Genomic DNA, 15,991 nt, shown 5'->3' on the forward strand with positions numbered 1-15,991 from the left:
AATGACTCTTGAATATATCTTAAAGTGATTTTACTACGTTCTAAAAACTCTTTAATACAAAATGAAACGATTGAATTATATATGCGCGATAACATGCTCAACAGTAAACATGATCAAATTTTATTGTCTGAGAATCAACAAGCAAAGAAGGGGAATTGCAGGTAACCACATATGGTGCGTAAGTGCAGCAGAACCTGAACCAATATCTCCTGAAAATGCAAACTTTTAAAACATTTATGGGTAAACTATGCAAAACCTTAAACACTGGATTAGTCTGGACCTATATGACGTCACAGTGGGTTATTGTGATATTATTTTAATTAAACATTATTACAGTATAGAATCGGGGAGGTGGGACACCTTTTCGTTCTATTTTCTCATCCCATTTGGTAGTAAACAAAGAACATTAAAAAAAATTATAGAGCTGTATCCTCACGACTCCTGTAGACCGTTGTTAATATGTCCCGTCTCCCACCACCCTAATCTCTACTAGACCATTTGCATAGCAGCATACCATTTGGTAGCATGTCTATATTCTTATTATTGTTAGCAGTTAAATCATATTTATTAAACGATTTTAAACACGCACATAGGAAAACATTGTAGCCTATACTAACCCATATTGCAGTTGTTGGTTGTACAGCTTCGATTGCAAACTTGGTAAGAAAAAGTTTCATCGCCAATATATTTGCAAGCGTTGCCTATATTATAACTACTGCATCCTCTAGCCGTGAAGCCGCTATCTGAAAAATTGGGTATGTTAGGGTGGAGGAAGACGAGACATCTTTAGCACATAATATAAAAATATCCTGATCGTGTTTTAAACAATTAACAACGGTCTATATAAAAGGGAGCCGTAAGAATACGGTTTTATAATTCGTTGAAAGTTCTTTGTTTACTACCAAATGAGACGAGAAAATAGAGTGAAAAGGTGTTCCATCTTCTCCCACACTACTATATATTAGTTTGAAAATTGGGTAGCAACACTTTTTTTGGCACTATAGTAAAGAATCCTCTAGTACATTACTCATTATGCGGTGGGAAGTGTTATAGGTTGGTAGTTGGCGCTTATTATATATTGTCCCTTATAGTAGTAAACAAATAAGGACACTCAAAGAATTACAAAACCATCTTCATGACTCCCATAGACCGCTGTGTCCCAGCCAACCCCAGCCACTGCATATGAGTTTAATATTAATAGGGGTGAGAGGTTAGAGGTTAGCGGATAACATAGGGGGAGAATTCTTTACCGACACTTCTTTACTTACTTCCTGAACCTGATTTCGTAACAGAAGCAACGCAGTAGCTTTGGTAGGGAAATGGACAACTCGTACCAAGAGGGGGGTTGATTAGACAGCTATCGTAACCCGAACTCATCGCATTGTTGCTTTGACCAGTAACCGCACTTGTGCAGATAGAACAACGTGGCCTGGAAGCTAAGGTTACAAAATGCATTTACATTGAAACTTGTATTCAAGTTGTGACTTATATGTGCTTTTCATCTTCTTTTTACGTTGATATATGGTGTGCATTTTTGCAATGAAAAGACACAGATACTTTTGTATGAATGAATGTAACTTATTTATCCTCGCGTGGTGGGACAACAGCAGTCGTTATAACACGGTTGTTCTGTTTTATACACGTTGTACCTACTTACAACGAATGTAAGTGATATTTTTGGTGGATTTTTTATTGTATGGTTGACCATTTAGAGAACACATAAAGGACCACTAGTTTGGACAATTGCTGTTAAGTGTCTTACCCAAAGACATATGCGCTCACAATTGTAGCATCATCCAGCCTTGAACAATTCACCTATGCCGCTTCAAAAGTGCAGCGCTATTCGATACTGCAGTACAAGTTAACATATAGAGTTACTTACGCCACCCAGTGTTACACCCGTCGGTTTGACAGCTTTCTTGACAAGTCACGTTAAAGGCATTTAACGAACCGATCGTATAAGATTCGCAACCTTTGATCCTTGGAGCCGACGCACAACCACGGTTAATGCTCTTCAATTGGTAACTCGGGTTTACTGCAATATTAGTATAGTTGATCGGGATAGCCCGGTCGACGTTTTTATTCTCTTTTCCCGTAACATTTAGTAAACAGGGAATATTTACAATGTTATATAACCGTATTCCTACGATTTTAAACGGAATATGTCCGACAGTACACATCATGTAGTGGGGTAAGATGGAAGTGTGAGGTAAGATGGAACACCTTTAGCACATAATATTCAAATAAACTGATCGATTTTTGAACAATTAACAACGCCCTAGAAGAATCGTGAGGATACGGTTTTATAGCTTTTTGGGTATTTTTGTTTACTACCAAATGGGACGAGAAATAGAATTAGTGTCCCATATTCACCTTTCATACTGTATATTACTTTAATTGCTTATATATACACTAATACACTAATTATATACATCCTAAGTGATATATTATACCTTGATAGTTACGATCCGTACTTTCCGAGATATAATACACAACAGTCGATACGCAGTGTGTGCTGTCTGATGGACATCGAGTTAGTTGCGCCTGACAGGGCGAACTTTGTTGACTACCATCGCTTTCACTGCTTGTTGTGCATTGGAAGCAATATAATGGCTTCGACTCGTCGCCGTCAATCACTCCGTTTGCTACATAGTTGTTATATGTGATTTATTGAGTATTAACCATTATATAGTAATGTGTAGTAACGGGATACCGTTAGCATCAAAGCTTCATATTTTCTATCGCTTTTGAACAACTATAATGACAATATTTTAGTGTCGCAGTGCCACTGTTTATAAAATTTTGTAAATACTTTTTGTGCACTACCAAATGGTGAGATGAGAATGAAAACATGTTCTAATCCATCCTATACTGTATCTTATCTATGAAATGGAAACATGTCCCATCTTACCCCACTCTACTATAGCAAACATACATACGGGTATTCGTGTTGCAGTTATCAGTGTCGCACATTGAGTTGCAGGTATGCTCCGTGTATTCGGATGAGAACACATTATCGTTTGGTGCGGAGAAGAAACATTCGTCTTCGTAAGTAAACCGCGCTGTACAACCGCGTGTGACGACTTCTCGGATAACGAGGCCAGCTAAAAAAGATTATGTCAGACAAAACAATTTTATGAATGTTCTAGTATATTTCTTTAGTAGATTTTGCAGATAATGTTGACACCTTTGTACGGGCAGTAAGTGGTACAATACGTTATTGATTAGTACTGTGGGGTAAAATAGGATACCATTAGCACCCAATTCCTGTATTTCCTGATGGAATTTTGAACAAAAAACAACGCTCATTGAAAGTCGCGGGGCTACGGTTGTGTATAATTAAAAAATATTCATTGTTTACTACCAGATGGGACCAGAAAAGAGAATTAAAAGACGTCCCATCATACCCCACCCTACTATATAGAGTACCGTGGGGTGAGATGGGACAACTTGCACATGATATTTAAATATCCTGATCGTGTTTTAAACAATTAACAACGGTCCATGGAAGTCGTGAGGATACATTTTATAATTCGTTAAATGTTCTTTGTTTGTTACCAAATAGGTCGAAAAAATAGAAGGAAAAGGTGTCCCATCTTACCCCACCCTACTACATATATACATCAACTCACATTTGTCAATTGTGCTGGTTTTCGACGACGAACAGTAAGGCTGGGTCAAAGTCGTTTCTGGACAAGGCGATCCTTGTGTGTTTGTTTCACACGATTCATCGGTTGCACCGTTACATTGCACACAACTTCGGTATATTGGTGGGACAACTATCTCTGTGGAAATTGTATACGGTCACAATTAGCCCGTTCACATGGCCAAAAAAAAGAAGGCATACCGCTTTTTTTTCGGAAAAAGCGGCAAATATTTGCTGAGTCACTTTCAAAAAAGACGGCAAATTCGGACCAAGTCGCGAGGTGGTCCAGACGAGAAAAGTCTCGAAAAAAAGAGGCATTTCACGGCGCGCGCGTCAGTTCACATTTAGCTTTGAGGTTGCGGGTGCTTGTTTTACTACTTGCAGTGAGGGTTTAGACAATGTTTAGTTATAAACTAGTTTAATATATATGGTTTTCAACCAAATACGAAGTTTCAGCTACAAACAATAAGTTTTTCTATCTTTAGGATGCATTTAGTATAAGAAACAGTACCGAATATAGTTTGTACAGGAATGATGATCCTAATTTGGCAATGAGAAAGGATGTGTGGTGCTACTGAACAATTATTAATCAAACTGCCATAATGCAGATGTAGTTGAAATAATGATTTTTTAAGTAAAAAATTGTATGTTGAAACATTTACTTTAAAATATTGATCAAAATGGATGGTGGACAGCAGCACATTAAATTTGTGTCTTAATCACTACTGGACCAAGAGTTTGTAGAAGGTATGTTTGTATATGTCATGAGTTTGTGTTGTGTAATGTAAAACAGGTTGAACATATGCTCAATTTGTTCTGCAGAAAAATTGTCGACAACACCGGTACATTTAGAAGCAAGATGGAAACGAAAGAGTGTGTGAATTACATGTATCAGTTTGGAGAGTGATTTGTAAACCCATCATTTGAAGAAAAGACAACATACATAACATAATACACAGTACTGACATTATACATAGTACTGGGCTGCTAAATCAAAGCAACAAACTAATCTTTGCTTTACCACAAACCAGTGTAATAGTAAAACACAATGTGTGTGTATTTTGTGCACATATGTGTATAATCAAAGCGGTTATTATTATTTACTTTCAATGCCTTTAAAAGCACATGCCTTTAAAAGCACAATCTGTTTTATTTTGTACATGAAATGCACTTTTGTTATTGTTTTCATGGAGTTGTGTTTGGTTATACTTTTCAATAAAACTAAAACAAAGAACCTGTGCTATATTACAAATTGATTCAGCAGACACAAGGAATCTCAATTTATAACATGACTAAGTGGTAAGTTAGAGAAAAAAGTTAAGTGGGACTAGCATCTGTTGTGTATATTAGATATATTTATATGTGTGTTTGTGTTATATGTATATTAATACATTGTGGACAATACATTTTTTAAAGTGTTTATGATGGTTTCGACTACTTTTCTTTTTTGGCAGTAGTAATTCTAAATTTAAAATCACTCTTAACTATGGGAAAATATTGATTAAATATATTGCGTACATGTGGGGAGAATTAAAATATTCAATTTCGACGTTTAAGAAAACGAGGCCAAATGGCCATGTGAACGCACGTCAATTCTGGCCAAAAATTGCCTCTTTTTTTGGCCTGGCCAAGTTTGGAAAAGTCTCTTTTTCGTTTGGCCATGTGAACGGGCTAAATATGTACACGGTGTGTACGAACATAATGGAATGTATTGGGGTAAGATGGGATACCGTTAGGCGTTAAACTTAGAGTATTACACTTTCTGGTCATGTTATAACCATTGAACAATGATTTTTTAGAGTCACGGGCTATACGGTTTTATAATTCTGTAAAAATTCTTTGTTTACCACTAAATGGAACGATATAATATAATAAAAAATATCCCACCCTTCTACACATTTAAACTCTAAAAAAATACTTAACTAGGTTAAAGAAAATAAAGATGTTAACATTGTATATTTACCTGTGGAACAGTTGGTTCCTTGGTAACCTTCAGCACAAACGCAATTTCCAGTAAAATAATCGCAATAACCTTTACTGATGTAACCGCAGTTGTTGGGGCAAGTTATCAAGTTTCCTGGAGGGAATGTATCGTATGTAGTTAAAGCTGTTCTGCCTATTAAGTCTTGCAATTTAAAGTGGTTAGCCTGTTTGTTTCCTGACCCAGAGTTTACCCGTTTGAGGCTGCTATACCATTTTAAGTTTATGTGTGTCATTGGGCAAGCCACTTTAACCAAAATTGCTCCAACCCAGTGGTTACTTGTTTTTTTTTTGAATTGTCAGCCATACAGAAAAAAACAAACACCCACAAAGCTATGTGTCCAAAACTGGCACTAGGTCTGTGAAACAAAACACCAGTTCAATGATATAGGCCTATTATAACGGCTTTCGTTGCCCTCAGTGCGAAATAAATAAGTCATATTCATTTAATCACTTATGATAGATATATTTATATACTGGTTGTAAGATCGTTGCAGTTGTCGCCGTCGTTGCAATAATACGAGCAAGCAGTGGTAGCAATGTCAAGGCTGGATCCAAATGACACCACGCAAAGATGGGTAATCGTGGGTAAGCTGGCTGGAGAACACCTTCGACTTACAGAAGTCGGAATACCTGCAAAAATTAGTTTTAATTCTGTTTTCTGAAAGGTTTGTCGCATCATTACCATCTTGAACTGAAAATCTTGTGTAGCAGTGACCAGTGCACGTTTGCGTTTGTACATTAAGCGGGTTATCATAGCAATCGTCATTTAAACCTGCTTCGCCTCGGTAATTGTCGTTAGCAATGCAGTTTCTGCACTCAAGACCTGCTTGTAAAAAAAGGTGAAAGTATTCAACCTTAAAAACGTCACACTAAAATTTACCTGCGGTGGAAACAACTCCAAATAGAAGCAGTAAGTAACTGAAACCGTTCATAACAACTAGCATATATAGGCAAAAGATAAATTTTCTAAACAAAATTAAAACTACTGTTTAACCTTATACCTTTACTGTTCATCGAGCAATATCGTACGGAACTGGATTTTTTTATGAAGACAAATTTGATAAACTGGGATTTGAAAACTGTAACCAACGCAACCGACAACAACTGTGGGAGCCATACCACCCGTAGGGATGCTGACTGCTTTGGTAAACAATTATTTCCAACCTTTTGTACGGCTCCGTTTTTACGCAAATCGCGAGTTTTAATCCGTTTTAGAAGCGAATTCAGTCCCCAGCAAAGATTGTAACAAAGCGAAAAACTTTGCGTTGGTTTTCTACGGCCCGTTTTAAATTGGCGAACAGTTTCAGGTTCGAAAAAAACGACTTGAAAAATTTAGCAAGCCCCGCCTACCAACTCCTGACTATACCTTATAAATGAAACGCATTTCACCCATTGATGTATATTATGTGATTCCGTAAGAAGTATTTATTGGCACTGGCCATTGAATATATCCAATTTTAGAAAAAGTACTTTGGTTTGGAGTATTGTATTGACACCCAGTGTGGTAAAGTAGACATTCAAGTTTGGGCTTGTCGCAAAAAAACAAAAACAAATTATTCTGTAATGTAAACTTGCCAATCACAACAGCCAGTTTTGTTTAAACTGCCGTGTATAGTTAATCACCTATGGAGCGAATTTACGCGAAACAAACGGTATACAAACAGACGAAACTCTATATTTTTCCTTCCTGGGAGTACAGTCGACTAGCAACTGGAAATTCTTGGCATACTGACTCCAGGAGAACATAAGCTGAACTTTTCATGTTGGGGTAATCGATTTTTTTGTCACTTTGCATCATCAGACAACTTGAACTTTCCGCCATTCAAAACAAGCAAACCTTGCTGGACCTTTTCGTTCAGGATCTGTTTTAACTGGGGCAGTTCAATCTAAATTGGAAACGATTGTTAAATACGTGAAAACTGAAGCAAGAATGATGTTATTGAGTTATTGAATGTAACTTAATTACCTAAGCGTGGCGGGGCAACGACAGTCGTCATAACACATGCCTACGGATTTTTCCATTGTTGGTAATATACGACTGACAATTTAAGACAGCCTATAAGTGACTACTGGGGGAAGCTTTAACACTTAAGTGTCTTGCCCAAGGATACAACCGTAGAAGCAGCAATGAGCATTGAACTTGTCAACCATAGGTTAAATGCATGCATGGTAATGGCCCATAGAAAAGAAAATGGTCAGAAATGACTGTGGCTGACTATAATGTGTGAAAAACGGCGCTGTGGAAAAGTGGTTAGCGCGTCGGCTTCGTAACCCAGTGGTTATGGGTTCTAGACTTGTCGCTGCTACCACTGTGGGCGTATATGTACTTGGGCAAGACACTAAACGATAATTGCTCCGACTCAGTGACCACTAATGGGTTGTCCATATTATAACAACTGTATAACAACAGTTACATTTATCCATTTATATAGAAACCTGCATGTTGGCATCATTGACAGCGAACATTTTGAGCATTTTATGAATTCTGTCGATAGGAAGTGACTGAAAGTTTTTGAGCATTCCCTTGATGTAAAACCAAAACATCTGAAAAAAAAATTGAAACAAAAGATTAGTAGCATTTAAAATTTAAAGGGGCAAAAAACATTTGGGGGGGGGATTTGGTCAATAAAGTCCATTATGTAGGCACTAGGCAGTAATGAAAAACTTAGAATTATTAATCAAAAGGATAATGAACACATTACCCATATCAAGCTATACTGTAAATGCTAAGATTCAATCAGGTTTTGAAGTTTTTTTTATAAAATTTATTTAATTGTATGTGTGTATGTATGACAATACATACAGAAGGTTAAAAAAAGTAAAGTCTCACATAAATATGAAAATCAAATTTTACAAATAATCAGAGTACTAGTTACTAGTCACTAGTGTATCAAAACTTATTATCAAAATAAATTTCTCAATTTTATTAACAAAATAATAAATTTCTCACTTTATTATCTTTTTCTTTCTTTTCTTTCTCAATATTTTGGTTTGAACTTTCTTCTTCTTCCTCATCACAAGCAACCAAGCAACCTCCAGTAATAGATGAAGATGAAGCAACATCCGAGGGAAGAGGAGCATCGGAGGAACCCTCAGTTGTTGAGTATGTGTCCGTGGAACTTTGTCTGCATAAATGTAGAACGATTTGGCCGATGTTAGCCATTAAAATAATTTTACCATGTAAATTTGTAAAAAAATAAATAAATTTAATAAAAAAATTGATTTGTGGTAAGAGGGCCCAGAATCACAAGATATTAGGTTTGGCCCTTAATTCCACTGTGAGAGTATGTATGTGTTCTTGTACAAGACACTTATAAGTCTTTGCTTAAAGTAGTTGTCATTATGACTTACAGATATTTTTTATTTTTTGGTCTATTTTTGGGGACAGACAAACTTGCACTTACTTTAACACACCACGTTGCATCCAGAAAGACATTTTCCTTCGAAGCACTGTAGGTGGAACTTTTATTTTGTCACTTAATTCAGCAAGTGTCCAGGTTTCTGCATGTGAATAGAATACTTAACACTAAATTTGCCAACTATAGTGTGACTATTCTATTCTATATAAATGAAGCCCCTCTAAGAACCGCTAGGATTTAGGCCAGATTTGCTGAATACCCCAACAACCAGACTACTAATATAAATGTAAGTATGTATAAATCAATGAATTCAATTTATTTATTCGTACATTTACAAATTACTAAGTGTGAAATTTTGTGTAATTTATTTCTGTATGGATAACAATTTAGCCAACCCGCCAGTAACCACAGAGTTGGAGCAACTGCCGTTTCGTGCCTTGTCCAAAGCGCATATCCTTATCAGTATAGTGTACTGGTATTAGTGTCAAGCATCGAACTGGCTATCCTTTAGTTATAATACCATATATGAAAGCCCTTGCCTGTTTCTTCAAAATGTGAGATGATTGTAGCTTGTAGTGGTGGAACCTTGAATTCTAACTTTTTATTGTTCAGTTCAATTTCTATCTCCACCATCCCAACTCCACTTATCCATTTTAAACTACGTGACGCCTGAAAAAGAAAGAAAAAAGCACAAAGTAAAACCTAGTGTTCAATGCAATTTTTATCTCTTTTGGTCTATAATGCATGAACTGTATGGAATTTTAGATGTTAAAAAAAACATAAAAATTTTAAATTGTTTAGATATCATTAAAGAAAAAAAATTTTCGATGTCATCAGTAAATACACAGAAATTATTTGTTAAAAAAAAAAAAAAATGAATTGTTTAAACGTTTTTAAAGAACAAAATTTGTTTAGATTTTATAATTAAATACACATAAATTATTTTATATATAGCCTATATTAAGAACTAAACAATATTTACTGGTCTACCTTTAGCCCTTCATATCCTTTATTAAATAACTGAAGTAATTCAGCGATTTTCTCCGGTGGTTCCATGGTTTGGGAGGGTATAGTTGGCCAGAAATGTGAAGACACAATCATGGTACGTACGTCTATGTCTGACTGAAAGTTATAACGAATTTTAGTATTAAAAAAGACGTTTTATTTTTTTTTGGTTACTTATATAAAATGGTTTACTTGTTATTACCTAATATATCAGCAATTGATAGTCGGACCATGTTTCATGCTTTAAACTAGCGACAAACAATTATAAATTATAGGAAAATGTTATATCAGAACTGTTATTCGTTTTATTGGAACTTTTGTATTGTTTCATTGTTTTTTATACTGTATTCCTATTTTACTGTTATATTGTTTTTTTACTGTTATATTGTTTTATTGAAATTTTAAGTCATTTAAATTATCTTTAAGCACTTTAAGTTAGATTCAGGACATTAACCCTTTTAAATGAATATTATATTTAAGAATGGGTTATTGAAAAGAAATAAAATAGTATTTTTAGAAAAACCTGTTGGTCATCTTGCTTTGTGTGCTTCTCCTTCACTAAACTGTTGATACGTTTGCTGTCAGCAATATCCTGTATATAAAACGAAATTTGTATGACTCATTGCAATTTTATGAACAACACATCACAGAAAATGTATTAGAGGCTCATCTGGTATAAAAAAGGTAGTGTATTTCCAACGTTTCGTCTGCCATACAGCACGTCTTACCGTATGGCACGAAAACGTTGGAAATACACTAAGTATACATTATTTATACTATGCCTGGTAGCAGAAGTAACAGAACACATCACAGAATTACCTTGATTCGTAAATATTATAAAAAAAGTTAGTATTGTAGAAAACAAACTACAATCTCAATGTACGCTGTTACACCAGATAATTCATAAATTATTTTCGCTATAGTAACTTTTGCACCACATATAAATACATGTACCACCTTTTTATATAAAACATTAAAACTTAACACTATTTATTTAAGAACAAATAATGAAAAATATCTAAAAATGTTCATGCAGCCCCCCTTCTGCATCCATTACAACTACCTACCTAAAAACACAAGAGACCCCACCCACCACCCTAGGTCAAATTTGTTTTATTAAATTTTATTTTTATTTTATAACCTTAAGCATCACAGCACACTTGCTCATATCATCTTCCCCAAACCTCATTTTTAAAAGTTCAAGATTTCGAATTTCTGTCGACTCGCTCTTTTCGTCGTACCACGTCTGCATCAATCGCTTACTCAGCAGTTTCTACAAAAAAAAAGTTTAAAACGGAGAGCAAATAAAAAAACAGCAAATTTAAAATTTCTTTCCACGGAATATGGTTTTAGGTTTTAACTTAAAATTTAAGTGAAAATTATTATCCATTATTTTTTAGTATGCTGGTACATTGCAGAGTTATGAGTTATGCCATTGCAGATCATAACATTAAAACAGGAGGTAACACAGTTGTAAGTCCCAAATGTAGGGGTAATAGGTCAATCCCAGCGTTAATCCTAGGACCCATGGTGTGCTCGCTGCGGGATCTCACCCACATAAAATAGAAATAGAAAGTCCCAAATGTAATCTGTTACCTGATATTCCCAAATAAACTTCTCTTTACTTCCATACATTCCAATGAACAGTGTAACTATATCTGAGGTACGACTTGATTTGTCAACTTTGTCTGTTGGGATAAACCGAAACTGGCGAGTTTAGCAATTAGCATTAAATTATATTCATTCCAATTTAAAAAAAAATAACTTTAATAACTTTAAATGAAATCAAAAATGAAAGTTTTATTTTTAAAAGAACAAAAAAGCAAGTAGGAAGAGAATATTAACAAGAAAGATCAAATAAGAGAAAAAATTCTAATGTTCGTTAGGTAAAAAATGATAAAATATTGAAATATCTATTTATTTGAAAAAAATATGTTAAGTTATATTTAAAAATAAGTCAGAAAATGACAAAAAACAAAATAATAGAAAAAAATCATTCATGTTCAGAGTAGACATTATTCATTTTTGAAAAGAGATAAAATGATCATCAACTAACGAGGATCGGCTTCTCTCGGATCTGGGATCCAATCTTCAGGGTTTTCTGTCACCCTCTCATTCCAGCATTTTGATTGGTCCGTTTCCTGCGAGTTAGCGAGCTCAGCTGCAAGGTCATTGGTTCCTTCGTCGCCTAGCAACCCTTGCATAATCATGCGGACTGCATCTTCTCTTTGTCTGCTCCGGACAAAAACACAAGTTTAGAGTGGATTTATTAACAAGTGTGAATTTTTCAACAAGGGTGAAATTTTCAACAAGTGTGAATTTTAAACAACACTACTCGGTCTACTCCTAGCAGTCTACATTGCATTTAAACATAAAGGGCTAGCTAAAAATTATATTCTATAGTTCAATATACTGATCTATCTATTGCTTAGCCTTTAGTTACTCCACTTGGTACTACTGAAATAAATAGGGGTGAAATGGGGTGGCAGGCGGGCCTATCCTGGAATTTTCAACACCGCATTAATCAGTAAACATCGCAACCAAATTTGTTTTACAGAAATGTGTGACTAACTATTTCTGACTATCCTGCAGTTTAAAAAGCTGTAATACCCTTCTAATTTATGACACTTTGTTTTTTGTTAACAATGCATACGAAAATTGAAATATCCGTACCAAAAGTTTTCCATTCTTATAGTTACAGGGCATGTTACCTAGCAACAGCTCCATCAAAATAAGTAGCCTAATTGATAAATATGATATCAACTTACGTAAGGTAGGTAGTACAAGGTTCAAGAACCATTTCCATCACTACACCAGTTGAATCGAGTTCTCTCAAAGCTTTTACCGCCGATATGTAAACTGTGATAATGTTCTGTGTGCTCACACCTTTAAAAAAAGATAAATTTAACATAATTGACTGTTAAACAATGGCGTCAGTTATAAAATTCCGGGGTAGCGACAATAAAATGAATAGGTTTGTGTTTTTTTCCAAGAGAAACTGTTTTTATATAAATGGAAAAATTTGAAAATACTAAATTCTGCAAAAGAAATGCAAAGAAATCGCAAAAAAAATGTAAAAACACCTACAAAATTCTCACAGTAAGCTCGCATAACCTGCATCAAATAAATTGACACCATTAGTAATATAATGTGATTGCACAAAAATGCATACGTTATACTTTCTGTGGTAGGGTTAGTACCTGGGTGCAAAACACGGTTTCGAATGTCGTTCTTTAGGCTGTCAATCAATCGTGGCCTTTGTCGTGTATGTTGCAGACAGAGCTTGAGGTCTTGTATCGTAGGAACACTCTCTGGATAATCTAAGAAAAAACGAAACGTATAAACAAACTTTTTAAAACAGCCCTCTGAATTCTGTAACTTCTTACTTTATCCTAGCGCAGCCGAAAATGACAGCTGTTATAACACGGGTGTTTTGTTTCATACACCTCATGTCAGCTTACGAGGAACCATGTATGTTACTTTGTGGGCGATTTTTTGGGAAAAATTTTTTAACGGGTGGCTAATAATTTGGACCACCCATTAGTCTTGTTTAAGAACACATACGCCCACAATGGTAGCAGCAAGGAACCTTGAACCTGTTACCTCTGGGTTAGAGGCAGGCGCACTAACCACAGCGCACTAACCACGGTCCCTAAATACAGTCTTGCTTTTTTAGCGCTGTCACTTAATAAAAAACCACTCACATAAAATATCTAATAATTTTACTTTTTACCTGTTATTATATCTAGCATCTCACTAATGCGTAGTTTAGTATAAGCTCCATACAGCATGAAGCATAATGTTTTATTCCATTTTGCTTTGTCCACATTTTTGTAAAAAATAACAAGCAGAAAAGGAAACACTTTTGATTTCAGCCACTGAAAAATAATGAAGTTTTGCACAATTTAAATAAGGACATCAATGTTTTAAAACAAAAAATATTTATATTAGTATAGGGGAAGCCAGGACACCTTTAGCGCATCTTGATCGTTTTTTAAACAATCAAACAACGGCATATGGGAGTCGAGACGATATGGATTTTTAATTTTTTTAATCTTCTTTGTTTACTACCAAATAGAACTAAAAAATAAAATGAAAAAGTGTCCCACCTTCTCCCACCCTACTATAGGCTATAAACTCTAAATTCATGGTATAGGCTACATTTATATCTTCTAAGCCTAAAATAGGCAAATTTACATCAAAAAAAGGTAATTTTGTACTAAAATAATTAAATTGATCAGCCACCTGTAACAAACCCCCATCCTCAGGTGTCATCCAGCTTTGTTCAAATTCTCCTTTACAAGTGTTTAGAACATATCTCTCTATCTCTGCTTCTAGCATGGCGTGAGCTGATTCATTGCTTAAAACATCAACCAAATCTAACTCAACCCTAGAAGGTTAGGTAATAATGAATGGGGAATAAATGAACGTAACTTATTTATCCTTACCTGCAGGGGTAACAGTTATTAAAACAAGAATGTTTTGTTTCGTAGATATGTAATTTTGCAAGTGATTATTTCAGATTTTTTTTTAATGTATGGCTGATATTTTAGACAAGCAATGTAAGATGTACGCCTGAGTTGATTCATACACCGAGAACAAAGATTAAGTATGCAATACTTCATGACTCTCACTGAGTCTCACATAAGTTCTGTCTACAGTCTACACCATTGATCATTATACATGAAAAACATAAACTCAAAATCACCAGAAAACTTACAGCCATGTAGATACCAATGGTGAGAAAGAGTTTCCAACAAAGTCATTGAAATCTTGAGCCACCAATGTTTCTTTCTCTCCTTTCCACTCCACAGTGAAACTTTCACTCTCGTATTCAGAATCTCTCCATAGGTGGTACTGTTAAAATGAATGAATAAATAAAAATAACTTCCTTAATCCTCACGTGGACGGAAAATGACAGTCGTTGGAACACAGGTGTTCTGTTTCATTCACCTTGTGCCAGCTTTTGGACAATCCATTAGTGATCACTGGGTTGGAGACAAGCCTTGAACCCATTACCTTTCAGTTATAGGCAAGCACTTTGCCACAGCGCCCAGCTAAATTTAGGTTTCTTGTTTTTTTTCGTAAACTAAGACTACCCACTTTTCTTTGCAATTAAACCATTTCAAATGATCAATTGGTCAAACACATTTAATTTAGTGCATATCTACCTGAAAAACATAAGTGAACATTTTAGTGAAGGTGTCTTTCATATGATTGGGAAGATGCCACCTTAGTGCTGACTTTACTACTGTCCTTATTTTGCTTGTTAAAGTTTCACAATCACGCCACACGCGAGCGTAATTCAAAAACCTAAAACAAAAATAAATTTAATATTCACTACATTAATTTTTTCCAGCCACGCAAGGAAAAATCAGTTGCATATGTAAATATGTTTATTTATTCAGTTTAAATAAATGTTTTTGTATACATACTATAAAAACTCCAGTTCTCTTATACAGGTTAGGACTGTATGATTAATATTCATATTACATAGTTAAATTTAAAACCGTTTACCATAATACTGAAGTGTACAGGCCTCCAATGGCATTTGTGACATCATAAAAGGAAGGAAGAGAAGTTTTTTTGCAGAATTCCGGGATAATTTTGTTCTAAAAGAAATTGATATATATATTTATATACATAAATAAAAACCGCTTTAAAATTTACAACAGCTTTACAGACACACCTACATAGGTAGATGGAAGTGCTTTAACCAATAACTTTAGTTGCAACACGAGTGTCAATATGTACAAAAATGATATATTATGTGATTACCACATAATACCTGCATATGTTTTTTCAAGTGGTGCAATACAAGAGCTTCAAACATGTGATCTGTGTCTGTTTCAAGCATTGCTTCTAACAGAACTTCTGGGTTTTCTGGTAGCTCATTCATTTTAGCTAATTGATTATTACTTTGATCATATGGTTACATAACTACCACGTTAAAAACGCGCCTGATGTCTAAGAAAGTGCAAACAACAACTAAAATGTA

The 15,991-nt window shown here is 34.9% G+C and overlaps 2 protein-coding genes across 3 annotated transcripts; both read right to left on the bottom strand.

Moving 5' to 3' along the window:
• Positions 1-15: 15 nt before the first annotated feature.
• Positions 16-6,874, bottom strand: LOC149731508 (uncharacterized). The gene is made up of 11 exons (XM_089884815.1): positions 6,510-6,874; positions 6,312-6,452; positions 6,104-6,259; positions 5,610-5,723; positions 3,633-3,785; positions 2,940-3,104; positions 2,454-2,645; positions 1,883-2,035; positions 1,269-1,436; positions 618-743; positions 16-209 (listed from the first exon to the last, which is right to left on the bottom strand). The coding sequence occupies exons 1-11, from the start codon at positions 6,571-6,573 to the stop codon at positions 121-123; spliced, it is 1,521 nt and encodes a 506-aa protein (XP_089740941.1). The 5' UTR covers positions 6,574-6,874; the 3' UTR covers positions 16-120.
• Positions 6,875-7,012: 138 nt separating this feature from the next.
• Positions 7,013-15,991, bottom strand: LOC149731509 (anaphase-promoting complex subunit 2-like). 2 transcript variants are annotated; one of them, XM_089884798.1, is made up of 18 exons: positions 15,782-15,991; positions 15,511-15,605; positions 15,165-15,306; positions 14,714-14,850; positions 14,239-14,383; positions 13,727-13,871; positions 13,194-13,313; positions 12,762-12,879; positions 12,050-12,225; positions 11,590-11,681; positions 11,135-11,266; positions 10,517-10,585; positions 9,979-10,110; positions 9,528-9,657; positions 9,034-9,130; positions 8,580-8,754; positions 8,066-8,173; positions 7,013-7,515 (listed from the first exon to the last, which is right to left on the bottom strand). In XM_089884798.1, the coding sequence occupies exons 1-18, from the start codon at positions 15,890-15,892 to the stop codon at positions 7,414-7,416; spliced, it is 2,226 nt and encodes a 741-aa protein (XP_089740924.1). In that variant the 5' UTR covers positions 15,893-15,991; the 3' UTR covers positions 7,013-7,413. The 2 variants fall into 2 exon arrangements, with proteins under 2 accessions (XP_089740924.1, XP_089740925.1); XM_089884799.1 differs by lacking the exons at positions 15,165-15,306; positions 15,511-15,605; positions 15,782-15,991 and adding an exon at positions 14,947-15,145.

Source organism: Ciona robusta, chromosome 9 (assembly GCF_009617815.1).
Source record: "Ciona robusta chromosome 9, ASM961781v2".
NCBI classification, from domain to species: domain Eukaryota; kingdom Metazoa; phylum Chordata; class Ascidiacea; order Phlebobranchia; family Cionidae; genus Ciona; species Ciona robusta.